This window comes from Daktulosphaira vitifoliae, unplaced genomic scaffold (genome assembly GCF_025091365.1).
Source record: "Daktulosphaira vitifoliae isolate Bord-2020 unplaced genomic scaffold, ASM2509136v1 Scaffold_3, whole genome shotgun sequence".
Lineage (NCBI taxonomy): Eukaryota > Metazoa > Arthropoda > Insecta > Hemiptera > Phylloxeridae > Daktulosphaira > Daktulosphaira vitifoliae.
In genome coordinates this window covers 17,387,805-17,415,677 of record NW_026099574.1, presented here as the reverse complement: position 1 = coordinate 17,415,677, position 27,873 = coordinate 17,387,805, and the positions used below count along the sequence as shown (strand labels likewise).

Sequence of the window (27,873 nt, the reverse complement as noted above, 5' to 3'; positions counted from 1 at the left end):
AAAAAAAAATTATGTTGATTTGTTGATTTTTCAAAAAGTTATGGATGTTTTAAGAAAAAAAAGTGAAAAAATTTCGAAAATTAGCGATTTTTAAATTTGTAATTTTTTTGGATATTTCCCTCATTTGCGGGGAACGAGGGAATTTTTTTCAATTTTTAAGGGTAATGTCTTCAACTAGATACGATTTGTGATCTTGTGAGAGTTGAGAAAAAGTGGCAACAGACATAAAAAAAAAAACACATCATAGTAAAATTAATACCTTCTCAGCTTCGCATCGAAGCTAAAATATCATATTGATAAATATATCATAGGTTCAATAGTAATGATATATTTATCAAATTGAACAATGAATTTATTATATAGATCGAGGTTTTTCTCTGGGTGTATAATTTATAAAAAAAAATCCAATGATTTAATACTATAATAATCGTACAACAATATAAAAATTATTAAATGTATGTTAAAAATTAGTTAGCTATTTGTATAATATATTATGCAGTATTGCTCTTGAAATTGGTGCGTGTGATTAACAGGCCTTTTGCCTGTTTTGAATATTAATGATGATCACTTACCCTATCAATAAACATAAAGATACCATCAACCTTCCATTTAATGAAAACACAATGTTAAATCAAACTTTACAAAATAATGAATAAATAAAACATTTTTTATTAAAAATATGGTGCAAATTATCAACACATAGAGAGAAATAAGTAATTTTTTTTTAAAAATAGTTTGGTAATTTTAATCAGCGTCATTTTAGTTTTCAATTGAATGAACACATTACACTGTCAGTCAATTACGTCATAGTATCTCAAACGCAAACATTTCAATTTATTAAGTTATTTATTCGTAATAAAAAGTTGAATAATTTACAAATACTTATATAAAACTAGGAAATTTTACAATTTTTTTTATATTTTCAACATTTTTCTAGGCGGGAAGGTCTAAATAATAAAATTCTCAGAGTCTTACTTTACTTTATATTAAATAATGTAAGAATATTGATGTTTGAAAAGGGTTCAGGCCTTCTGAAACCACCCCTGTAAATTCATCACAAAGATCATTATTTGGGAATTAAAAAAATTAAATTTAAATTATCTACGAGCACTATACTCAGTAAAAAAAAAAAAAACAATAAAATTAATATGTTTAATTAAATACAGTAATAAAATAAATAATAGCTATAGCTTTTTTAACCAACAGAACATTAACATTAGTTCAATGTCACAAAAAAACTCTAATACATTAACACATTGTTTGATAACAATATTCATGATAATAGTTAACTGACATGCGCATATTTAAATAAATGTATTGTTTTCTAGCGCGTTGAGTCATATTTTTATGAAAAAACAAATAAGCATAAGATATATATCTAAAACAAAATTTAATATATTTAAAATTAAAAAGTATTGATTTCTAAGTAATTATTTTACTTTTATTTTTATTAAAATATATATTTAAAAAAGTACATACAAATCAACTATTAGCTTAACATGAATAAATATTTGTATAAAACCTTTGTATGTTGTTAAAGAAATTGGAAATCACGTTTAGTTTTTATTTGCAGTAAACTATAAATCAGAAAAATAGTGGAAACTAGTGATTTACCCTTAGATTTTGAGTGTAGATGGGTTGTTGGTCGCCGTCTTGTTGTTGTTTGTTCAAACGGCGCCACTGAAGTACGGCAAGCAACGTCAAACCCACTCCAGTGGGAATGGGGTAGATGAGATTTGACCAACTCCACCATCGCGAATTTTTCGTCGCCGTTTCTTTGACGCCTATACCATCCGGAGGTGTGTTAGATGCAGTAGTACCTGTAGAATATAACATCAAAATTAACGGAATGTGTAGGTAAAAAAAATGTATAAATATATATATTTAAAAACGTATTAAAAAAATGTCAACTAAACGATAATATTTAATTATACAGGTACACACATGCGTATAAAAAGTATTGTGTAAACAGAATATCGGCCAGACCGCAACAGTAAGGGATCCATGGTTCGTCCATGACGCGCGTTCGCGTACAAATGTGTAGCAACACAATAAAATGTATTATAAAATTATTATTATTTGCTCACTATTGTAATGGAGCGCAAACGATGTACGCTAATCGGCCGGCGGGCGAGTGCGATGCGGTGGCGTGATGGCAAAAGTAAATCAGTCGACGCACCGCGTGATTATGACCTTATAAATACAATTTTAACTATTGGACCAATCATTTGCGCGGATAAAATTTTGTCAGCAATTTTATTTCATCGTAGTCTCAACTGAAGCTCATTTGTTTGCGGTTCGATTGATCCATTAAAATCCGTTAATATTATTCATGTTGTTTTTCTTTATAAATCTAAAGCTTTATGAATATTATATTTATACTACGAGCTCGATAATGGACTCAGTGTCATGCGGTGACATCGTGTGCAAACGAGAAATAATTAAACAAATGATTGCAGCAGCAGTGCCAGTCTTAAGTCTGAACGTTGTTTGACATAATGTTTTTTACGTTTGTAATTAGCAGTATGAGACAAGTAAAACTTCTTCCAGACGGGGTACCATAGATCATGGTTTGGAACAATTTCTACACTGCTATTAACTATTTTTTATATGGCTAATTTACTTTAATTAAATTGGCCTTAAGCAAAATGTCAATATGTATAACTATGTAATACTACATTTTAAATGTACGTCGTACACGATTTTAATAAATTATCAAGAATGTATATATTTTTTCCTAGATTTAAAGTTTTTATAACACTAGAAATGGTTAAAAGAATTTAAAAAATATTCAATAATCATTTTTATGAAACTTTGTGTTGTATTAATATAAATATTACTGAAATGACCATACATGTAATAGACATTTTGTGCAATAAAAAAAAAGAAAGAAAAATTTTTTGAATATAATATTAATTTGAATACTATAAATAAACTATTTGCAATTCATGGGATGACCACACTAGTCATTGACACATTAATAAATGGTTGTGCTTGATTAGTCATGAAAAATCTATATAAATTTTAAATATTTTTGATTCACTTTAGAAATTATGAAGGGGACTTCGATCTATTTTTCAAAAGCTTTAAAAAAAGATTACGACATGACAAACATAAAAATTGCTAAAGACTGAAACTGTTGCATATAAAAGGCCGACTTATGGTGATAAATTAGCAAACTAAAATTTGTAGAATTATGTATATTTTTAAAAAGGATGAGCAATTTATCGAATATTTAAGGAATCATCAAAAATGAAATGTTCTTTTTTTTAATTTAGGTATAGTACTTTATTTTTTCATTTAATTACCATCAAATGGACCAACTGGTTGGTTAAACTCGAGGCAGTTAAATATCGATTACCAATTTAGTTTACAGCACTAGTAAAATGTTAACTAGTATTAGTGTTAGAAACGCAAAAATGAAATGATGAAATGTATAAAATATTTAAATGCTCTAAGTTTAACCACCATCGCCTCGCAAATTTACTCATTTGACGGTATATAACAGACTACATCATCAGTTTAAAATATGTTTTATGGAAAATAAATACAGCTCAATAATCATAATCATAAATATATGACAAATCATAATTAGCTAATACAACTATTAACATTTTTTTAAACAATCTAATTGTTTAATCTAACTGATTATACGTTACTTGACTGACAATAATTATTTATGCGACATATATAAATTAAGTGCAATACATTATAGTAATATTGAGCTATTGAATAAAAATTTATAAATTTAAAAGCAATATTATAATACATAACCTACATCTTGGTAACAATAACAGTCAAGGGAAATATGAAGAAATCATAAAACAAAGATTTATTAATAAAAGTAATTTTTATAACGGGAACATGAAAAGTTCTAAACAATGTTTTAATATTTAAACGAACACGAGTATTTACTAAGTCAATTTTATCTATAATTAGATCCTTGATTCATTGTATAATTATGAACACTTTATGGAATTTTTTTTTTTATAATCTAATTAAATATTCTACGGAATAAGATTTTAGGAATATCCTAGAATGTTTAAAAAAAAATTGAAAAGAAGTAAAAATATTACACTTTTGAAAAGTTTTTTCAAAAACTTTTATTCAGAATTCAGAGAATAATAAATATAATAATTTAATATGAACATATTACTGACTAATTGTTTTAACAGTAATTATAAATTAATAATTTTTGCCAACTTAAACATATATAATATATTAATATTTATAGTTAAATAATATAAATAACTTAAATAAAATCAAAGAACCGTTTTTATTTGAATTCTTGAAATAATCAAACGGCTTTTTGAAGAAAAAAAAATCAATCCATAATCATGATTATTAATACTACTATTGAATTAGTTAAAATTATATCATCAAACTAAATACATCCCTACAACTTATACATATTATTATCAACGAAATAATAGATTTATCATAAAATAAAGATAATAAATTAAATATTAATTAAGACAAGGTTGATACTTTAATTACTCCTAGAAAACTAAGATAAAACTATATTAAAGTTCCTCAATCTTTACAATATGCAGTTATCACGATGTTAAATGAATTTAAACTCTTTATCATAGTCAAAAAAAAAAATTGAATTAATCATGTATATATTAAAAAATTATGTATTTAAAGTTATTAATTTTTTTTTAGTTAAAAAATAATTATTTCTTTGAATATTAAGTGCAAAATTATTAGCATCGATGCGAAGCTGAGAAGGTATTGGTTTTACTATGATGTGTTTTTTTTTTGTGTCTGTTACCATTTCTTCTCAGCTATCACCGAACCTATTTTTTTTCAATGATACGTCAAAAGATCACAAATCGTATCTAGTCGAAGACATTACCTTCAAAAATTGAAAAAATTTCACTCGTTCTCCGTAAATGGGGAAAACTACAAATTTAAAAATTGCTAATTTTCGAAATTTTTTCAATTTTTTTACTTAAAATTGTCATAACTTTTTCAAAAATGAACAAATCAATATATATATTTTTACCTAGAAGGCCGTATACCTAATAGAACAATAGAATCCGTTTGACGAATGTATACGTTAGTCAAATGCACAATACAAAAATAGGCCTCCTGAGCGTTTTAATAAATATAGATCATAACTGAACAGTCTAAAATTCTCACTTTATTTAAGTTTATTTTATTTTAATAAAAAAAATATATTCAATTATCTGGTTAATAACAAGCCATAAAGCTGCTAACAAATATTATACATTAAATGTCATTATTATCATTAGTCCCACTCAAAATATTTGATTAATAATTTTTTTAAATTAGATAGAAGTTATAGAAAAAAATCATTAAAAAAAAAATTAAGGTTATTTTATTAATATAGTTCAACTATTCAAAAAAAATGAGAAGGGTGAAGAGGAAAAGCCTCTGGCTACAAAACTCAAAATATACAAAAATCAAAAAATATATTTGGACAACAATGTAGTAAAATAGTAGTATTACATGAACACTTAATATATATGAATATGTATACGTTTTTTTAAATCTTGCAGAAAACAGGAAAATTTTCAACATGAATTTTAGAATTATTTTAGCTAAGAAACAATTGAATAATAATTTCGGATTTGATACAATGTCTTTTAGTGAAACAAAATGTTAATTTTTTGATAAAGTAAAAGACAGCATATATATCTTAGTAAATTGGTTTTTCAAACAAATTTTACTTTTTTTTAATAAGGAATGAAATAAAAAAAACCCAGCACAGGGGGGTCGCGGCACAGTGGTGATGTGGCATAGTTGGATCAAGTATTATGATATCTGACAGTGATTAAAATCACTATCAAAAATAAACGCTTCGATGCAATTCTTTAGATAGTGTTTAATTTTAAAAAAATTGGTGTTTTATTCCAAAAGCTACTTGATCTGCTGGTTCCTTATTAATATCTCGATTAAGATAAAGTATGTCGAATGAAAAAAGGTTTATTAAAAAATATTATTTCTCATAAAAAAATTGTGTGGATCCATAAACTTTTCAATAAGTTATAGCATTATAAAGTTAAATATAATATAAATAATAAAATCGAAAATTTTCACACAAAAATAGCATTCGGTAGCCGTTTTCACCATGAAGACAAGTCCAGAGGTCAAATTTTTTTTTTTTCAAATAAAAGTAATTACATTAGCTTTAATTTAAGATATATATAAAAGTGTCAGACCTTCCGGAACATTTTCAAAAGTTAAGTTGAAAAAGTTAATTTTTTGTGAAAAAGTTGTCATTTTAAATCCCCCCCTGTGGGCAGAAAAAAGGTCAAATTTACAAAAAAAATATACCAACTGATAAGTAAAGACATCAAGCATCTATATATAAAAAAAATTATATTGATATGTTCATTTTTGAAAAAGTTAGAGCATTATTAAATTAAAAATATAAAAAAAAATTATTTTACAAAAATCGTAATTTTTTATTAACTTTGATGTCAACTTTCACCACAAAGAAAAGTCCAGAGGTCAATTTTTTTTTTTTCAAATTAAAGTATATTACATAAGCTTTAATTTAAGATATATATAAAAGTGTCAGACCTTCCGGAACATTTTCAAAAGTTAAGTTGAAAAAATTCTACTTTCTATATGCATTTTTATGTTTTGAATCCCCCCTGTATTAAGGGCAATAGTCCGATTAAAAAAAAAAGTATGTCGAATGAAAGATCTATATAAATACTACTCCTCATAAAAAAATTGTAATGATCCATACATTTTTTAAAAAGTTATAGCACTTTAAAGTAAAAAATGTAAATTATAAAATCTAAAAATTTGGTTATTTCTAAAAAAGTTATGGCAATTTTAAGTAAAAATAAATTGAAAAATTTTCGAAAATTAGTGTTTTTTAAATTTGTAATTTTTTTGGAGGTTTCCCTCCAAAAAAATTATATCAAATAAGAAAGAAATATCTATGGTTTCAATATAAAAAAGAATTTTTTTTATTTGATAATTTTTCAATAAATTATGGCAATTTTTAGAAAAAAAGTTTAAAATTTACCAATTTTAAAAATAGTAATTTTTTTGGAGGTTTCCCCCATTTTTGGGAACAAGGGATTTTTTTTTCAATTTTTGAGGGTAATGTCTTCGACTAGATACGATTTGTGACCTTTTGACGTATCATTGAAAGAAATCGGTTCGGTGAGAGCTGAGAAAAAGTGGTAATAGACAAAAAAAAAAAAAAAAAACACTTCTTAGTAAAACCAATACCTTCTCAGCTTTGCATCGAAGCTAAAACATTTAAATGCAGTAGGGATCCAGCAATATGAAGCAGAGGCATTTTTTAGATTAGTATTGATTAATATTTGACAGTGATTAAGAAGATCATGCTTTGATACGTAATTGAAAAAAATTATCATATCCACCAAAAATTGACTGTTTTTTGGCCTTAACTACTAAAATTTGTGATTTTGAATCAAAATTGATAAAAATTTTCTTAGTAAATACAATGTTTCAATACTTTAATTAAAAAGTTAGATAATTTTAATAAGTTAAAATAATTACAATATACCTTTATAGCAACAATTACCCAAGGCTTTTATTGAAATATAACCAAGCCATTAAGATTAAGTTCAGTCATGGGCTCATTTATTTAAAAAAATAATAATTAAGTATTTAGGTATATGTAAAGAAAATTTAATTTAATTTTTAAGTTTATTTAGGGTATCAAAGTAATGAAGTCATGAGCAAAAGAAAAGGTTATCAACTAATATAAAATATGTTAAAGAAATATGTATGCGTTAAATAACACCTTTCTTTCGTTTTCTTATGAGCCTTAATGAATATTTTAACTTAATTTGAACACAAATGGTATTTATTTTAATAAGTATTTCAAATAAAAAAAAGTTACAAATAAAATTTAGAGTCCTAGAAAAGAACCTTCAAAATTATTAAAACAAGAGTTTTATAAAAAAACATAGAGTTAATTCAGTCTAATTACAATGCCTGTATTCTTATAAGCAGTTTCTTTCTGAACATGATATCAACTTTATAATTGTTGCTGTCAACCCTCTATCCCCCAAATATCATACAGTATATACCATTTCAAGACCTCTTAAGAGATCAATATGAAAAAAAGGGGTAAAAGATATAAAAATTATAGATTAAAATTGAAGGACATTTTGAAGCTATTGATGTGCAATTATAATATAAATATTTGAACTTTCATAGTAAGAACAATTTACAATTTAAAATTATATTTATTTATTAGTAATTTTACTTTGTATATTTATTCATTTTTATAGCATTGTATTTATTTTAAATTAAAAGTAAAACAACTTTCATGATGAACATTCTGTAGGTTGAGTTATTAAAGAATAATGCATTTACAGATAAATGCTTCCTAATATAATAGACACAATGTATATAAATTGTATAATAGTATGCATATGTTCTGAAAAAAAGTAGTTCAGACCTGATAAAAACCAAAAGTTTTTTCAAAAACTTTTCATCAAAAAATGATACCCAAGTAAATTTGAATATTAATGTTAAAGGATATATTGTAATGTAGAATTTTAATGAATTTATTCCAATTGTTTTTCAAAATTTTTTTAAGCTAACAGTAATGTTTTTATGTTTTAATTTGATAGTTGAAACTATGAACTTTATTATTTTACAAAACCAAGGTCTTTATCAATAAGAACAATCAAAATGAATACTAACTTATTTATTTTAGTATAATCATCTATTATATAACCCATTTTATTAATTAATAATAGATTAAATTAAATGTTTATTTGTTATTTAAAATTAAATTAAAAAACACATCACATTTTAACCGTTTATGATTTAAGTTGAAGGAATTTAATATCATTCAAAATTTATCTAATGTAACTTAACTAAATGCCATACTACATCCATTTTTAAATAGATATCAAACTAAATTCTAAAGTTCAGGAGGTTATTATTTGACCTGTATATTCATTTATCAATATTTTATAAAAGCAAACAGATATATACAAAATAATTTTGTAGATACTTAAAAAAGAGTGGGGTAATCCCATTTATAATATACAAATCTCAACATTTAATATGTTGTAAATTTTGATTATTTTCTATCGTAATATGTTGTTTATGCAAAAAACTACCAAGTGGTACTTAATCAAGAATAAATGATTTAATTTTTTTTATGAAGAATTTTAAATAGACACTGAGCATAAGAAGGCTCAGTTTTATAAAAATATTTATATTAATGTTATTATTATTAATTTATATTATTTAATAATAAATATTTTAGTATCTCCTTATAAGTTGATCAAAGAGATGAAATTAAATGTACAATTTGCCAAATGGATATCAATTATTTAACTTTTTTTTATAGTTTTCTTTTAACTCTGGTATTATTAGAATTTATTAAAGGGTATTAGAGTAATTATTAATTATAAGAAGTAAAATACTTAATAAAAATTCATTAAGTGTGTATTATAGTTCAAAATAAATTTTTAATTGATGTATGAATAAAACATTAATTAATTAATCANAATTTTTAGCGATGATCGAGTTGGAAAATCAATCATAATTATAGTTTAAAAATAAAATATGTAATTTTCTTGTGTAAATCATTCAAAATACCACCATTATACTTTAAAAAATTTAATTTTAATTGAATTAATCTTACAAAAACTGAGATTTATTTTTCAATACAAATCAAAATTATAATACTCAAAAATACTTTTGGCAATTCAATAAAATTAATTTCGCATAACGTGTTTTATATTTTTAAAATGATAAATGTCAACAAAACATTAATCACTAACCGTATTTTTTCCTTAGCGACCTTTGGCACACCACACTTTTTATCGAAGTGGGGTAGATGAACAACAGCCTCTTCGTGGTTCTCAAGTTTCTATTGAACATGCTGATTCGTTCGCAGTGCAATTAAATTAATAAAATAAATATTTTAATAAATTATTATTAATAAATTAATTAAAATTTGATAAAAACACACAACACCACCACACTCTCTCGGTACCCATATCTCCGAAAAAATTTTAACTTCGTAAATTCCTAGAATATTAAACTGATGGACTAAAATGGCTATAATCAATAAAACAGATAAGGGTAGAAACAAAAAGCTATTATCAATCAGATGTTTATAAAATATATTTTTGAACCATGGTATATCAAAGACGTTATAATAATACCAGTCCTGACAAATTGATTAAAAAAAGCGCAATTATTTTTATTGCAAAATAAATTATTCATTATAGTTTTTTATTTTTATTATAATATATTTAGCTGAAATTTTAATTTTATAAAATAATATGTATCAACGAAAATTTTACTATATAATTTATATATTACTAATATGTTATGCTTAAATTAAATAAAACTAAATTCCTAACAAAACAATAAAAAATGCAATGTTGTCATTTCTTTACTAGCATGTGTGATAAAAACACCAGCATGGCTGTTCCGAATCTAAATTAGAAGTAATAGTATAAAAAATATTTTTATTGATTAAATAATTTTTCTTTTATTATGAGACATTTTCAATATTATTATATAATAATATAAAAATAATAATAAAATAGTTGTATATTTCTTTACTTTAAACGCGTATAAAATTTAAGGGCTTGATACAATACTTTTTAATAAAAAATTTTTGAAGTTTTATACACTGGACTACAAAAAAAAATTATTTTATATTAATACTGATTTTGATTATTAATTCGTTAAAAATAAGAAAAATGACATATTTAACCTATTTTTTTAATCCTTTAAAGTTGATTTTTGAGAATGTTTATAATAAAAAAAAATTTATTTATTACCATAAATTTTAGCTCAATTTGCAAGTTTGAAATTGACATCATTAAATAGGAAATTCAATGATAATTAAAAAAATTGTATTATTAAGATTAATATACAGTCCGGAGATTTTATAATTACTATTTATAATAAATTTATTAGAAAAGCTCAATATTTTTTTGCATTTTTATCGTAATAGATAACTTAAATACAAATAATAGTAATCATTCCCTAGTATCATTTGGTGTTTAAAAAGATTCTACAATCAAATTATGAACTGAATTGATATGATTTAATTTTGTAGTTGAAACTTATCATATCACACTTGAATCATCAATAAATATTTTGAAAACATTAGAAATGAATGATTTTAATTATTTGTATGGAGAATATAGTATAAGTAACTGTTTAATTGACAAATTAGTATTTCAATTTTCGATGGTAATATCTTAAACTAGATATGAATTGTAATCATTTGACGTATTTTTGAAAAAAGTAGGTCGAGTGAGAGCAGTGAAAATAAATGATAGTCTCAAAAAAAAACCTTCACAGCTTTGCATCGAAGCTAAAGCCAAAATATAGTAAAATAATTTTAATATAAATAATAAGTTTCTTCTCACAAGAGGCGACTACAGTGATGGGATTCTTGATCTTTATTGAATCTAAATGAAGTAAAAATCAAATGTGTTGAAAATTTATTCAACACCATTATATATATTACATAAGCTTTAATTTAAGATATATATAAAAGTGTCAGTATTTTTGGAACACTTTCAAAAATTAAATTTAAAATGTCCTAGTTTCAATACGCATGTTTAAATTATGACCCCCCTTCTATAAAGGGAAATGATCTGATTTACAAAAAAAGTATGTCAGATGAAAGGGGTATATAAAAATTATTTATAAAAAAATAATAATATTGATCCATACATGTTTCAAAAAGTTATAGCAATATAAGTTTAAAAATATAAAATCGAGAATTTTTTCACGGAAATCCCACGTTTTTCTTAAACTTGCCCGTTTTCACCATGAAGATAATTCCAGAGGTCAAGTTTTTTTTTCGAATTAAAGAATATTACATAAGCTTTAATTTAAAGTATATATAAAAGTGTCGGTCTTTTCGATACATTTTCAAAAGATAAGTTGAAAAAGTTGCCATTTTGAAACCCTTTCTGTGGCCTGGTAAAGGGTCAAATGTTTAAAAAAATATAGAAAATGATAGGTAAATACCTAAGGTATCAATAAAAAAAAATTATATTGATTCGGTCATTTTTAAAAAATGACTGAAAATTATGGCAGTTTTAAGTAAAAAAAATTAGCGATTTATAAATTTGTATTTTTTTGGGGGATTTCTCCCGTTTACAGAGAACAAGGGACTTTTTTTTTCAATTTTTTATGGTAATGTCTTCGACTAGATACAATTTGTGATCTTTTGACGTATTGTTCATAAAATCGGTCCAGTGACAGTTGAGATTGAGTGATAACAGACACAAAAAAAAACGCATCATAGTAAAATTAATACCTTCTTTGCTTGGCATCGAAGCTAAAATTATTGGTGAACAAAAAATAGACGGTAGCACAGTGGGGTCGCGGCACAGTGTGAGCATGGACAAGTATAGGTGATATTCGACTTAAAAAAAAAAAAAATTTAAACTTGTGTGTAAAAATTGTTATTTTGAATCCTGCCTGTGGTCAGGTCAAAAATCAGATTTTCAAAAAATGTACGTCAAATGAAAGAATTAAATATAATGAATTTATGAAAAAATAATTGTATTGATACATTTTTATACATTTTTCAAAAACTTATTGTAATTTAAAGTTGAAAAATGAAGTCTGAAATCGTAAATTTTAACACTAAAATTGCATGTTTTTTAACTACGGCAACCATTTTCACATAGAAGAAAAGGTGTCGGTCCAAATTTTTTTTTAACTTATAGTGCATAACAATATCTTTATTTTAACATATGTTTGTACCTCGGAGTATTTGAGGAACATTTTCAAAACTAAAGTTGAAAAAGTTTAATTTTTGTGCAGAAGTTGCTATTTTGAATCCCTTCTTTTAGGCAAAAAATTATATCAAATAAAAAAGAAATATCTATGGTTTCAATATAAAAAAGAATTTTTTTTATTTGATAATGTTTCAATAAATTATGGCAATTTTTAGAAAAAAAGTTTAAAAAATGTCAAAATTTACCAATTTTAAAAATAGTAATTTTTTTGGAGTTTTCCCCCATTTTTGGGAACAAGGGAAATTTTTTCAATTTTTAAGGGTAATATCTTCAACTAGAGACGATTTGTGATCTTTTGACGTATCGTTGAAAGAAATCGGTTCAGTGAGATCTGAGAAAAAGTGGCAACAGACACAAAAAAAAAACTTATCATGGAAAAATTAATACCTTCTCAGCTTTGCATCGAAGCTAAAAAACAGTCCAAATGGTAACAAAAATAAAAATATTAAATTGGAATCGATTATTTAGTAAATTTAAAATTCAAAATTTTAATTGAAACTCATAATTTGATTATTCAGAAAACCTTTAAATTATCATAATCTCTAACATTTTCAAATAAGAGATTTCATATTATTAATAAAATAATTTAAATAATTAAAAATATATATTTCCTATCGCAACAAACTTTTAAATAAAATTTTATAAGAATCGAAACTTAAAGTAGAATACCAAATGTAGTTCTAGTTATACCTATGTTCTAAGTCCTTGTTATGAAGAAATTATTTTATTAAAGTTATTCAAGTTCAATTCAAGTATTTTAATTAATTTAAGATGGATAATGTGTTAGTCTAAATTTTGGTGTTATTTTGTAAAACATAAAAGTTCTTAACAAAACCTAAGTAAAATGTTTTATTTTTCCAAACTTCTTTATAAAAAATAGTATAAATCAGTTCTGTTGAAGAGTACATAATTTTATTTTAGTATGTGTAGTATAAAATAATTATTTTACAAAATAAGCGATTGCAAAATTTAATGCTATCGTTTAAAAATTAAAATTAGTTCAAACTTTCACTAACGCTTTCCCAATGTTATCACCTCTCAACATTCCCATAAATGCTTCAGGTAAGTTCTCAAATCCAGCAGTGATATGCTCTGGATGAATTAATTTACCCTAGAAAGAAAAATTATAAGTCACGTGAGTTTTCAATAATAATAATTATAGATTAAAATTGTGAATGAATCAAATCTTAACTCAATATTAATTCTTAAATATAAAAAAAAAACACGAATACCTCCTTAATAAGATTAAGGTTTTGTTGAATACCATCCATCCATTTTTCACCCCATCTGCTCACAATAAATCCTTCTATTTTTAATTGTTTGAAAATTATTGCTGGTTGTAATAAGGGAACTATAATATTAAATCCAATAATAATAAAATAATAATAATATTTTATTTAAAAATTGATGCTTGAGGTAAATTTAATACCTTTTGGCAACTCTTTTGGATTAGAATTGTACGATGAAATTGATCCACAAACTGATATACGTCCTCTATTTTTCATTCTATATATAACTGCACTACTTAATTCTCCTCCAACCTGAATTAATATATTTTTTTTTTATTGAAAAAAAATATTTATTCATTAATTGGAACATTTAAAATTGCACAATTATTATTGACTGCAAATAAAAAATAAATTTTAGACCTTTCTGTAATTGCGTGGTCATAGCAATAACCAATGATCATATTTCTATGAACACTAATGCAGTTTACTAAAGTATCATTTACATAGGATAATAATAAATAATATTCCAGATGTCAAGTACATATTTAGAAAAATTCCATTGGGACATAACCAATAAAAATCGCATTAATGCCTTTACTCGTGTAAAAGTATAAACGATAATGTATTCCATTGGGCCTATACCTGGATTTGGTTCATTGACCCCCAACATTTTATATAGTTATTATTATTCTTTAATTCATATAATGGATTCTTGATATGTAGATAACTAGCAACATAATTTATTTTTGAAATATTAGTTCACTAACATTGTCAAAATAACAATCTACACCATGTGGTGCAGCTTCTTGAAGAGCAACAGTAACATCTTTCGTTTTGTAATTGTACGTTGCATCAAACTTAAGTACATCTTTCAGCCATTTAACTTTTTCATCAGTTCCAGCAAATCCTATTACATAACAGCCTAAATTTTTAGCGATTTGCCCAACATGACATCCGACTGCTCCAGCAGCACCGCTTATCACAACCGTTTCACCCGGTTTTGGATCGCATATATTCAAAAAACCAAAAAGGGCAGTATTTCTAAAAAAAAATGTATTTTTCAATAACGAAAATGTTTCTGAATGCTAATTTAAAATGTGCACCAAAATATAAACTCTCTAAATCGCTGATAATCACGATACTATAAATTATTAATTTAATAAACAAAGAATATTTTAGACCATATTGTTATTTAGATAATATCACTGATGAATAACTTTTAAATTATAATATTGTGCAAAATTTAAAATAAAAATTGAATTTTAAATTAAATAAAGAATATTTTGCACAGTTTTAATAAGTAAAGAGAATTTTAAATATAATAAGAATTAAAAAGTATATTGTTGTTTTTATTTTACCCTGGCATTCCCAGTACTCCAAGCCCTAATGATGGAGATAAACTTCCAAAATCTGGCAACATATAAAAAGTTGGCATTGAATCTCTTTCAGTTAAATTATTTGGATTAATAATGCTGTGGCTTCTCCAGCCAATTTGACAAAATACTAGTTGGCCCATTTGGTATTTCTGATTTTTCGATTCAATAACCCTAAAATATTATACATTTATTCTTTATGCAAGAAAACGTTCAAATTGTAATGTAATTAAATTGAATTATATCATTTATAAAAAGGAAATAAAATTTATTATTTTGTATTGACATTAATTTGGACTTACTTGGCAATTTGTGAACCCATTACGGTGGTACCTGCAGAGACATGATTGGAGTACGGTCTAAAAAAAAAGTAAGTCAAATACAAATTGTATTATGTCACTAGACTCAGTATCATCGATGTACGTACGTTTAAAAGTAAATCTTTGTTAAAACCGTAGTACATTTTTTTATTGGCGAATATATAAGAAGATCCACGATGTTTTGACAAATCTAATAACTCTTGGGCCATTGAATATTTTGATTTATTTTTTAAAAATAATTTTTACATTTTTGGACTACGTTAAAGGCATATTTTTTAATATTTATCATTACATTTATAGTCCTTTTTAGAAAAAAACTTGGTAACAACTTTAGCATAAATACTGGTTGAATTAATAACATTTTAATAGATAGAGTTGGTACGTACAATAGGCACGTGTAGGTGAGTACAGTTAAAACTAGTGTATATGTACCTATTCTACTCTATGTATTAAAACGCTTGTAGCTAAATAAAAATTTATTCTAAAGTTGTTATCGACTCATCAAAACAACAAATGTTGTGAGAAAGGGCAAAACTGATTATTTATAAATTTCAAAAAGATTAAATAGTTAATTTAATATTTTTTTATTTTAGATAAATAATAAAAAATATGATATTAACGTAATCCAAAACTGTAAAAATTATTTAAATAAAAAGTACCTCAAAATATATGCTAATCAATAATTTTTAGATTTGTCAAAACATGGTTATCATTTTAAATATTTATTGAAAAGATAGTAAGGCTCAGAGGGTACAAGCCCCCACAAAGTTATTCATATGACTTATTTTAAATTAAAAATGGTACTTTAAGAAAAATTTTTAAGTAGAAAAAAAGTTATTAAAAATAATATTTATTAAACAAAGATAATAAAATTTCTGCTTCAGTCCTTCCATAAAATTATCTTAATACATCTGACTAATTGTTTTACACGATTTTTTCTTTGAAATTTACAATCTAATTTATGCAATGATACATGCAAACATGTTTTATACTAAAAATGCATAATTTGTTTCAAATAATGGACAAATTAAACAGTAAGAATAATCAGTGGCGTATTTCAAACTAATTTTAGGAGGGGAAATTCAATTTTTTTTATTATGTTAAATATGTAAAAAAAATATTTTATAAATAATTCTAAAAACAATAAGATGACCAAAATAAAATTGATTTTAGAGGCATATTTCGTAATTATCAGCTTCATTAAAAATTGATAATGTTGGTCAAAAAGGTGGGGCAATTATCTTCGTTGCACTTCCCTAAACTACGCCCTTGGTAATAATAGGTATACGAATTATGTTCCTTAATTTTTCAATAAAAAATATTTTAAATTGATAATTATTTACCNCTAGTACAATTCTAAAACATACTAAAAAATATTAAAAGTTTGAATGATTCTTTTCTACTACTAAAATAGACAAAATCAATATTATAAATATGTATTGATATAAAGTTAATTATATTTAGAACTTAAAATAGTTAAGCTAAATATTTGATTTATTTTTATTTCCACGAAATTATAAGAATAAGAGTCTTTTAATAAACATAATATAAATCAAATATGCTAATAACTTATTTGATTAGTAATCATGTATTTCAATCATTTTTATGTGTTTGAATTTTTTAAGCAATAAGTTAATTTAAAAATGAGTAGCGTAGTCTAATTTATAAGTACATAAAAATTATAAATAAATATTAATACAAAAATATTTAGTAAAATAATTTGTTTTATTAATATTCTTTAATTCCAATAGTTTAATAAGGTTTAAAAAAACTTAATTTCAATTTTTTTTAGAAAATGTTAGGTGTATTGATTTCTAGTTACCATGAAATTTTATAGAGGGCTTAACTAAGTTTTTTTAATATATTTTAAAAAAAAATTTAAATACTAAAAATAAATGATACTGTATTTTTCTCAAAATATGCGTTGAGAAAAATATTCGCCTAATTGCTTAAAGAAAAAATAAATATTACAATTTTACTTGTTAGATTTATAATTTCTATGAGTTTTAGTAATTAATAATCAAAATAAAAGATATAAATTAAAAACAATAAAAAGTTTGGAAGTTTTTATATTACAGCTGCAAAGTATTACATTTTCAACAAACATATTGTTACCTCCAATTTGTAATTCATTTAGCTCTTCTTCTATAAGTTTAAAGTTTTCATCTTTAGGTGCTCCAACAAATGGTTTTTCTAAAATGAATATTTTTGCTTTTACCATTTTATAAATGTAGATAATAAAATAACATGTAGTGAAATTATTTTTTGTTATAACGGTTGTTGTAACAGGTTAGCTACTAAACGAATAATTTTTGTAATTTGTACTTATCAATAAATACCTAGTTGACCTTCATGAATGTCATACATATATGCTAACAGTCGGTATAAATGTAATTTATAATTTTTAACTATCAATGTATAACAAATATATAAATAACTTATATCAACATAAATTAACTGTAGTCAAAAAAAGTATTTTGTTAAATAAATATGACTTATAAAAAAATTAAGACTATGATTTTTTAATTAAACTAATTAATTAATCATTATAAATGTAGATATTGAAAAAAATGTAATTAATTGATTATTGTTTAAATTCTTTAGGTTACAAAAACCTTGATAATGTGTATTAAACACATGTTTTAAATATTTCTAATTTAATTTTGAATTATAAAACTTTAAATGTTATAATAATCATTAATATTAATATACTTATAAAAATTTGCCTGCACTGCGAATAAAAAATATTTCAGTCTAATACTTAATCTTAAACATTATTAATAGAAAATTGACAAGTAGTACGGTATATGAATTTATTTTAAACTAAATTATTCTTAAATAATACATAATTAAAAGATTATTTGTTTAATTTTTACGTATAAAAATGAATTAATGTGATATTTTTATAATGATACAATTATTCAATGATAGAACAAAATATAAATATATATATATATATTAACACTATTTAAATATACAGAGTGTTCAGTAAGTAAAGAAACAGTTAAATTGTTATAAACAATGAACAATAGAAACACGTTTTTTTACTTACTACAAACTTTATGTACATACATACCATTATAATATATTTACATCAGAATTTTATAGCCATCATTGGTAATTAGACGTTTTAAATATTTATGGCGTCTATTTTTAATTCAAATTTATTTATAAATAAATATACATTACTTAAAATAGTTCTAGTATTCAATTTTTTTAAATTTGGTACTGTAAATCTTTGTATGATAAATGAGATCATAACTAATAGACCCAACCCAACCTTTATCTTCTCACATAGAGGATATCAAATAACAACTGTTGCACAAAAATTTAATTATTTAAATTTATTTTCTGAAAATGTTCCGGAAATACTCCGAGATTCAAACATATGTTTAAATAAAGCTTATGTAATGTACTATAAGTTAAAAGAAAATTGTCCCAACGACTTATCTTCTATGTGCAAATTACTTTTAATTTCCGGAAATTCTCCCAACTTTAAACATATGTCAAATTAAAGCTTATGTTATATACTATAAGTTCACAAAAAAATAATTTGACCTAACGGTTTGTTTTCTGTAACGGTCTCCGAAGAAAAAGTGTATTATTTTGATATGCAATTGAAATATTGCAGTCTGGGGCAAAGTTTTGCGGGGCCCGGGGCAAGTTAGCCGTGAGGGGGTTCCAGTAGTTATCTCTATTTCTTTAAGACTTTTTTTTTTTTTGCTCAACCGATAAAAAAGTAGATAGGCTAAAGACAAATTAAACTAAGCCAACTGTGGTGCCCTAACGACCGCAGGGCCAGTGGCAGGTGCTCCGCTTGCCCCGGCACTGTTATTCTGTATAGTTAGTATATTACAATCTATATTACACTAATATTCAGAAATATACCGGGCCACTATCGTTTATGATTTTTTTCACTGATATGTTTTATTGTAACCTAAATGTTTTCGGTAATGTTTTTTTTTAGGTAAATATTCGTTTGCATCGAAACATTTCTTATGGTAGTAATTTTAATCACTATCAGATATCATCTATGCTTGTCCCAACTATGCCTTTCTATACCACTACCCCACTGTGCTACCGTTTGTTTGTTTTAATTATTTATATGTTGATTTTTTAATTCTGTATTTGTTAAACACTTATTATTATCATATTATAACACAGCTTATTTTTGTTCCCAAACAAAAATTATATGTTTCTTGTTTTTACATTTTATAGTTATCATATAATGTATGAATAATACTCCGTAGACTTACAGGATGTAAATATTCATAATCAAATCATATAAACATATAATATATTAAATATTATTAATTCACGTGTAATAAATTTATTTATTTGGTTCTTCTTCAAAAAACATTTTTAATCAATTTAAATGATAAAACTACATTAGAATTTTAATTATTGTTTTTACGTTTAAGATACTGTAAAGATCAAGTTTGATAGATAACTTTTCATATTTTTAAAACAAAGTAAGTTTGTTGGCTTAATATAAACAAAACATTTGTTAAAAAAACATTTATTTTTCTTTTAGTGTCATTGATTATAATTCCCGATTATACTCGACAATTATCATGCAAACTATAATTAATTATCCTATAATATTTCTAAAGTTATTATTTCAATAATCTATAGTAAAATTTATATTAAAAATTAGTTAAAGATTTCATACTTCAAGTAGCTAATTTATTAACCATGTACAAATAATTATTTAAACATTAAATTATTGAACAATTTTGTTTTTGTTATGCATTTGTAATCTATTTTAGAGTTATCAACACAAATTCTAATGATTTAAGTCAAATAAACATAAACGAACGTGCACAAAACTATTATGAATTCAAGATTTGCATTTTATACTCTTAAGATATGTCTTCTTGTTTTAAATTCATAATCTCAAGTAAGATTACTTATCAATGAAATTATGTACTATACCTCAGTGGTGGTTACAAAACTCTTGCCTTTTATAGAATAGTAAATTCTTAAATGCCTATAAATTTCTACTCGTGGTCTGTGTTAAACATAATAATTATTTTTTTATAAACTTAACTATGATGTTGTTTATTTTAGTATTGTTTATATACCCATTTTTAATAAATGGAGACATAGATTTAATGGTAATATATACATATTTATTTTTGGATAGTGAAAATTAAAGCGATAAAATTAACTTTTTTTTGTGTAGTATAAGATTATAATAATATTATTTATCGTGTTATTGAATGAATTATTAAATATATTAATCAATTTTAGTGTAAAGATTTAAAAATATTTACCTTAATTATTTTATGACATCTATATACTAGATTTCTTAATAGAAAAAATACAAATCAGAAGTTTAAAATTAAAAAAAATATTAAATAAATTTTCTATAACTTAATTTCAGCCATTTTCATTTATTTTAGAAATAATTAAAAGTTAAATAAATTAAATAAAACTTTTATACATTCAAGTGTTAAATTTTTGATTAAATCTCTAACTTAATATTACTATTAGGTGTCACAATATGATTTATAGGATTTTCATTTTATTAATGATTTATAGAAAATTACAAATCATACTGTGCATACAACTATCCGTCATAGGTATGCTCGAACTGTTATTACAACTTTAGTAAACAATTCGGACTGTATTCCACGGGAATTTCCGTTCTTCATAGCTTTGCCCGAAGACGCAATGATAACCGAATTTTCTGTGTAAGTATTTTTATGATATTTATTATTAGTTTTTCAATATTTTTACTGAAAATTAAATCATGATTTTAGGTATAAAAGTGGATCATTAATTAAAACTCGAGTAGAAGATACTGGTTTAGCTGAAGAAGAAACTATCATAAAGCCTAATGGTTTAAAAGGATATTATATACTGGACCTTATGTAAGAAATTAACGTTTTGTCAAATTTTCTGATTGATTTTTTTGAAATAAATGAAAATCTAATGTTTTTTTTTCTTAATAGAAATATTAAATATTTAAAAATTTTCAATAACTATTCATCTAGATAAATACATATAATTTTGTTAAATATTTCTTCCGTACGTAGAGACCTATTTAAAAGTATTTTTAGATTTAAGTTTCCTTAAAACGTAATTTTTTTTAATTTTATACCTTTCTTCAGAACAAAATCCTAATCACTATTTGTTCGTCCTTATATATTAAGTACAAATATCGAAATTCATAATTACCTATAATAATATACACAATAATATAAAATACTTAATGTAATAGCTTGTTTATACTTGATTCAATTTTATAAAAAGCTCAATAGATTCCAAGGGATTTGAAAACTATGTAACAGTTAGTCCTAATAGTACAGTTACAATTCAAATAATATATGAACAATTGTTAAAAAAAAAACTAGATGTGTACGATCACATATTGAATCTGAATTTTAATCAGGTAAAAAAAAAATTGAAATTATTCTATACGAATAATTGTTATAATAATAAATTGTATCTACAAATTTTTTATCACAGTCAACTATTAAAGACCTTCAAATTACTGTAAATATTGAAGATGTATGCGATATAATTTTTTTAAGAGTATCGAGAAGAGCAAGAACAAATTTTTCTAGTCCCGGTAATTAAACATTTCATATTAATAATACTGAATAAAATGAATTAATACTAATAATAAGTGATATATTTAATGTTTTGTGAATATTACATGTATGTGTTTTGGATATATACATAATATTTAAGAAATTTAGTTTATAATATCCATGAATTAGTTTAATGCCTAATGTTTATAAAAATGTTTTCAGAATATCAGTCAATTAATGTTTTTGGTACAAACAAAACTAAAACTATTACGTGGAAACCAACTATTATAGAGCAGGAAGAAATGGCAAATAAAAATTTGAATGCTCAATTTATAGTACAATATAGTGTTGACAATGATTATAGGCCCAATTTAATTCTAGTAAGATTTTAAATAATAAAATTACTTTTCGCTGTGCAATATAAAAAAGTTATATGGTATGGGTTATAAGTGTTATTTTTAGAAAAATAATGTAACAAATAATTAGTATATAAGAAATATGTATATATATATATGTTTATTATTAAATAGCATGTTCAATAATTAAGAAAAAGAGTTTATTCTGTTTCTTAAGTTCTTAATAAACGATCTAAATTATTATTAATGAACACTGTGTATGAATACTTTACTCTAACAGTTATTTTAATATAATTTTTATTATTAGTATAACGATGAATATTTTCTACATTTCTTTTCGCCCAGTAATTTGGAAAAATTCAGAGTCCATACAACATTTGTATTGGATGGTAGTGGATCAATGGGAATAGGAAAGATAAAGCATGTCAAACAAGCGATGCACAACATATTACACGAAATGCGACCGCAAGACTATTTTTCTATTGTAATTTTTTCAAACGATATAAAAGTAATATTTTTAAAGAATATCATTTTTGCTATAGTGTGTATATTATTTATCATTATTACGAATAGGTTTTGATGATGAACGCCGATGATTCAAAAATAAAATTAGAAGACTTTTTAAATATTAATTACAATTCAAAAAATATAATTTTGGGTTTTGAAGCTAATGAGTACAATGTGCAACAAATTGACCACTTGTTGGATATTGTACCACAAGGCTGTATGTATTATTTCAAAAATAAAGTTATTAGTAAATTAAATAAAATCAGAAAGGTTTCAGATTCGTGAATTATTTTTAAATTTAGATACAAACATAGGAGACGCATTAATGGCATCGAATCAAATAGCTGAATCGGTAAAGCTACGGTTAAATTTTCCTAAAGATGAAATAAAATCGATCGTAGTGCTTATATGTGATGGAACACCTAATTATGGAAAATTTAAGGATGACCCGTTCTTTGAGACAAAAAAGTAAATTATTTAGTCATTTTTTACTTCAAAGTTAGACAGCACTTTTATTAAAACATTATATTAATTAGAAATAGTCCGATATTCGGATTAGGTTATGGCAATGAAGATGAAAAAATTCATTTTCTTAACAAAATAACATTGTCAAATCACGGTTATTCAAAAAAAATCGATGAAAAATTGGATAATGATTTACAAATACAAAATTTTTATAAAGAAGTATCTACACCAGTACTATCCGATATTTATTTCAAGTACATAAATAAAAAAGTAAAATATAATGGATTATTCATAAATATATTAAAAAACATTAAATTAAGTTTTAAAAGATATGTTTATATTTTAGGAGCTGAAAGATGGTTTGTCAAAAAAATCATTCGACCTGTATTTCAAAGGATCTGAATTAATTATATCTGGTAAATTAATTGATTCAAAAGAAGAATTTAACTGTACAATAAATGCACATTCGAAGCATGGACCATACTCTGGACCTGGATTTACAGATTTTTTTTACATATCAAGAGATAATGATGAATGTAATAATATTTTGTTATTAGAATATTTTTATTTGGTTGATATACAAGTTATTGTTAACATAATATTTACTGAGGCTTTATAAATATTATACTTCAAAATAAATTTTAAATTAAAAATACATAATAATTTTTTTTATAGTTAACCTTCTAAGAAAATTATGGGCCTACATACATATTACTGAAATGCTGACTAAACATACAATTACTCAAGACACTAAAGAAAAAAACTATTTAAAAAGTCTAATTATAAAATATGCTATTGAAGTAATCATACTTCCAATTAATCCATTTTTACCCAGTTAAAATAAAAATTAATTTTATTATTTGCACTTTTTCAGAATTCATTTCTTACACCATTTACATCACTAGTTTTATCTTGGCCAGATCATCCCAATGCTTTAATTCAAACGGAAAAATTGTTTAAAAATTTTATAAATTACGCTACTTTGCCTAAATGGAAAAAAGTTTTGTTATATGAAATGAAGAAAACGATTCACCACAGAACGTCGATTGAAACTATTAATTCTTCTCCTTTAAATCCCAAGTTAAGAGCAACATATTATGCATTACGATCGCATTCGACTATTGTTGAAAAATGTAAGACTAGTATATATAAATACGATAGGATATATTATACCACATACATTAAATTATTAATTATGTTGTTAAAAAATGGATTAATTGAGGAATACGTGCTAGACTCTTTGGAGAAAATAGAAAAATTAATTAAATAATTGTATAAGATAAAAAACAATTCATTGATTTATTTTGATGACGTTTAAGACATAAAATTAGTTGATATCGTCTTTTTTCTTATCATAATCTGAAAGTTTTAAATATCCAACTTTGCTGTAAAAGTATTGTTTATTTATTTAATTTTATTAATAGTAGTATCAAATTATCTATTTAGTTACTACAAAATATTTTTTGAAAAAAGATTATAGTTGTTAAAGTCATGATTAACTATTTAGAAATAGTATGTTGGGTTAATATTATCAATAAATAGACATCATAGGGTTTTCAAGAAAAATTGTTTAATTTAATGGCCACAAGTTGCTGTTAGAAATATTGATAACAAATTCAATATCTTTATTTAGTCTATCTACAATATGACAATATTTGATATAATATTAATAACTATTATTGTTTATATTAGGGAAAATTCTCATTTTCAAAAAATACAAAATAAAATTTCTTGCGAGTTAAAAATGTTTAAAAAATAAAATTGTAAAGAATTTTTCAGAGAGCAAATATGTATTAATATTATTAATAAATAATCAAAATATAAATGAATAGATAGCTTTAAAATATAAAAAATATTAACTATTGAACTAAATAAATAATAAAATATAAATAAATGAATTAAATATAGTAACATTATCAGTTAATAACTGATAATGTTACTATATGAAATTTTATGTTTATCATATTTCAGTTCTAAATATTTATTTAGAAAGAAATTTGGGTAATCTATTAAAAAGAAATGCGTTTTTTACAATAAATTATTAGATTATTATAAAGTAAATAATTTTTATATAGTAAAATAATAATAATTAAATAAAATTGTATTTTATAAATTGCTTTAATGTGTAATTTTTAGCATTAAATTAAAAAATTTATTTATTTAATTATTATATAATTTATTTTAGATTCAATAACAACAAATGACTAGCAATCATTCAAGTTTGAAGAGACGATTATTACTGAAAATTATTTGTAACATATTTCATTACTGTCATAAGAACAATCTAAATTAAACAATTGACTATATTTTTAAATGTTAAAATGTGTACATTTGAATTATAGATAAAATTTAAATACAAACACATTAGTTGCATAAAATAGCATTAATTTATTAAAAATAAACCGAAAATACATAATTTTAATGGCGCTTAATTTGAATCATTCGGCAATAATACAAATTAAATATTATTTCACAATTATATGTCTCGACTAAACAATTTCTCATAATTTAAAAAAATCGGTATCATAAAGTAATATTAAGTATAGACATTTTTTGTAGTAAGTATAAGGATCAAAGAAATCATCATAAACTTTGCAATATTTGTACATTTTATACTCAACATTAATAACTATTTTTTTTTTTTAATTTATTAAAGACTTGTTAAGTTACGTCATTGATAGATTTGCTATATAGATCAGTTGTAAAAATAAGTGTAATATTAAAAATTTAAAAATATTTCCACTTTAATTTTTACTTACTATCAAATTTGTTATTCTCCTTAAATGTATACTATTTATTATTAATTAAAAACATATAAATTCAGTATTTTTCCCCGCATAACATTAAAATAGTCGCCATTTCTTACAAAACTAAATAATTCATAAGTGTATTTTTCAGCACACAAATACATATAAACAAAATACATTTAAAGATTAACGTTATCATTCAATTTTTAAAATTAACTAAATTTAAATTTGTCAGCAGGTCTTATAATAGAAGGCTTTTCTCATTTTAGGTGAAATAATTTTATACAACTTTGACTGTCGGATCTTTGACATCAGCAAAAACTTTTACATTAAATACCTTAACTTTGGTTAATTGATGAGACCTAAAAGACTATAATGGGATATTTGATTGAAAGTTAACTGATATTGAAATAGGGTGTACTATGACTGATGACGGGTTTTCGGTGATAACGCTATCTAAAATTGGTGATATTATTTGTCTATTTATTGTTAGAGGTATATAGTACGACCCATTGGCGTGTAAAGCGAATATTGGAACTTTTTGATTGTCTTCATTTCCAATCGCTGATTCTGTTCGGCTTCGTTTTCTATCTTGTGTGTAAAATTCATCTAAACTGTACCCACTGTTTTCTGCGCTGAACCGTTGTTTGATATCAGTCTTGAACTTGTACATGGAACCATTAGATGAATGCAAGTCAGTGTATATCATATTGTTGTTATGATTTATGTAACGATCCGGTAAAATCTAAAATGACAATTATCCTTATTTAGTCATTTAAATTATATTATATTATATGGTGACGCTTTAGTATACAAAGTAATCATTAACATGATAGTGATTTTAAATATTGTTAGACTTCTATCTATACTGTACAATACTATACTGTTTTCCTCTTAAAAATAATTAATTATTATTGAAAAAAATAATTTAAGTGATAGTTTCACTTAAATACATACTTGGTCGTTGAAAGTATTAGAAGAAGATTGTGATTTAGAGCTCTTTGAAGTCATATCACTGAGTTGATTGTTTTCTTCAAATAAAGCATCACATTTTTCTTCGGTTTTCATTAGCATAGTTGCGTTGAATCTATTAACTTCTAACATAAATTTATCTTTTACCACATCGCGAACAACTTGTTTGCCTGTAAAAGAAATTACAATAGATAATAAAATAATGTTAAAATAAAAAAAAAAACACAGTGGTGACGTGGAATAGTTGGATCAAGTATAATGATATCTGACAGTGATTAAAATCACTATCAAAATAAAACGCTTCGATGCAAATCTTTAGATAGTGTTTAATTTTAAAAAATTGGTGGATTATTCCAAAAGCTTCATAAACTGCTAGTTCCTTATTAATATCCTGATTAAGACAAAGTATGTCGAATAAAAAAGAGATTATTAGAAAATAGTATTTCCCATAAAAAAATTATATTGATCAATACACTTTTCAATAAGTTATAGCATTATAATGTTAAAAATGTAAAAAATAAAATTGAGAATTTTCACACAATAATAGCATTTGGTAGCCATTTTCACCTTGAAGATAAAATAAAGTCCGAAATTTTTTTTT

At 23.7% G+C, this 27,873-nt stretch overlaps 4 protein-coding genes across 7 annotated transcripts in view; 1 reads left to right on the top strand and 3 right to left on the bottom strand.

The window, feature by feature from the left end:
- Nucleotides 1–10,025, bottom strand: part of LOC126901263 (phosphatidylserine decarboxylase proenzyme, mitochondrial) — a 14,622-nt gene extending 4,597 nt beyond the window's left edge. The window contains exons 1-2 of one of the 2 annotated variants that reach the window (XM_050677635.1): nt 9,765–10,025; nt 1,615–1,820 (exon numbers count right to left, since the gene is read on the bottom strand). In XM_050677635.1, the coding sequence (XP_050533592.1) occupies nt 1,615–1,820; nt 9,765–9,864 (306 nt within the window). In that variant the 5' untranslated portion in view covers nt 9,865–10,025. Of the gene's footprint in view, nt 1–1,614; nt 1,821–1,944; nt 2,128–9,764 lie in introns of those variants that run through there. The other variant, XM_050677636.1, reaches the window with a different exon arrangement.
- A 3,629-nt stretch (nt 10,026–13,654) lies between these two features.
- Nucleotides 13,655–15,818, bottom strand: LOC126901271 (prostaglandin reductase 1-like). Its single transcript, XM_050677656.1, has 6 exons — nt 15,669–15,818; nt 15,352–15,540; nt 14,761–15,034; nt 14,194–14,305; nt 13,997–14,115; nt 13,655–13,875 (listed from the first exon to the last, which is right to left on the bottom strand). The coding sequence occupies exons 1-6, from the start codon at nt 15,686–15,688 to the stop codon at nt 13,765–13,767; spliced, it is 825 nt and encodes a 274-aa protein (XP_050533613.1). The 5' UTR covers nt 15,689–15,818; the 3' UTR covers nt 13,655–13,764.
- A 4,823-nt stretch (nt 15,819–20,641) lies between these two features.
- LOC126901262 (inter-alpha-trypsin inhibitor heavy chain H4-like) lies at nt 20,642–25,915 on the top strand. Its single transcript, XM_050677634.1, has 14 exons — nt 20,642–20,803; nt 21,231–21,382; nt 21,452–21,562; nt 21,945–22,083; nt 22,161–22,263; nt 22,448–22,605; nt 22,889–23,089; nt 23,155–23,305; nt 23,391–23,556; nt 23,625–23,823; nt 23,900–24,089; nt 24,229–24,353; nt 24,428–24,686; nt 25,739–25,915. The coding sequence occupies exons 1-14, from the start codon at nt 20,738–20,740 to the stop codon at nt 25,759–25,761; spliced, it is 2,043 nt and encodes a 680-aa protein (XP_050533591.1). The 5' UTR covers nt 20,642–20,737; the 3' UTR covers nt 25,762–25,915.
- The window catches only part of LOC126901266 (transcription factor cwo), a 24,378-nt gene continuing 22,415 nt past the window's right edge, over nt 25,911–27,873 (bottom strand). For all 3 annotated transcript variants that reach the window (XM_050677646.1, XM_050677647.1, XM_050677650.1), the window contains 2 exons: nt 27,258–27,442; nt 25,911–27,045 (listed from right to left, as the gene is read on the bottom strand). In XM_050677646.1, the coding sequence (XP_050533603.1) occupies nt 26,671–27,045; nt 27,258–27,442 (560 nt within the window). In that variant the 3' untranslated portion in view covers nt 25,911–26,670. The remainder of the gene's footprint in view (nt 27,046–27,257; nt 27,443–27,873) is intronic.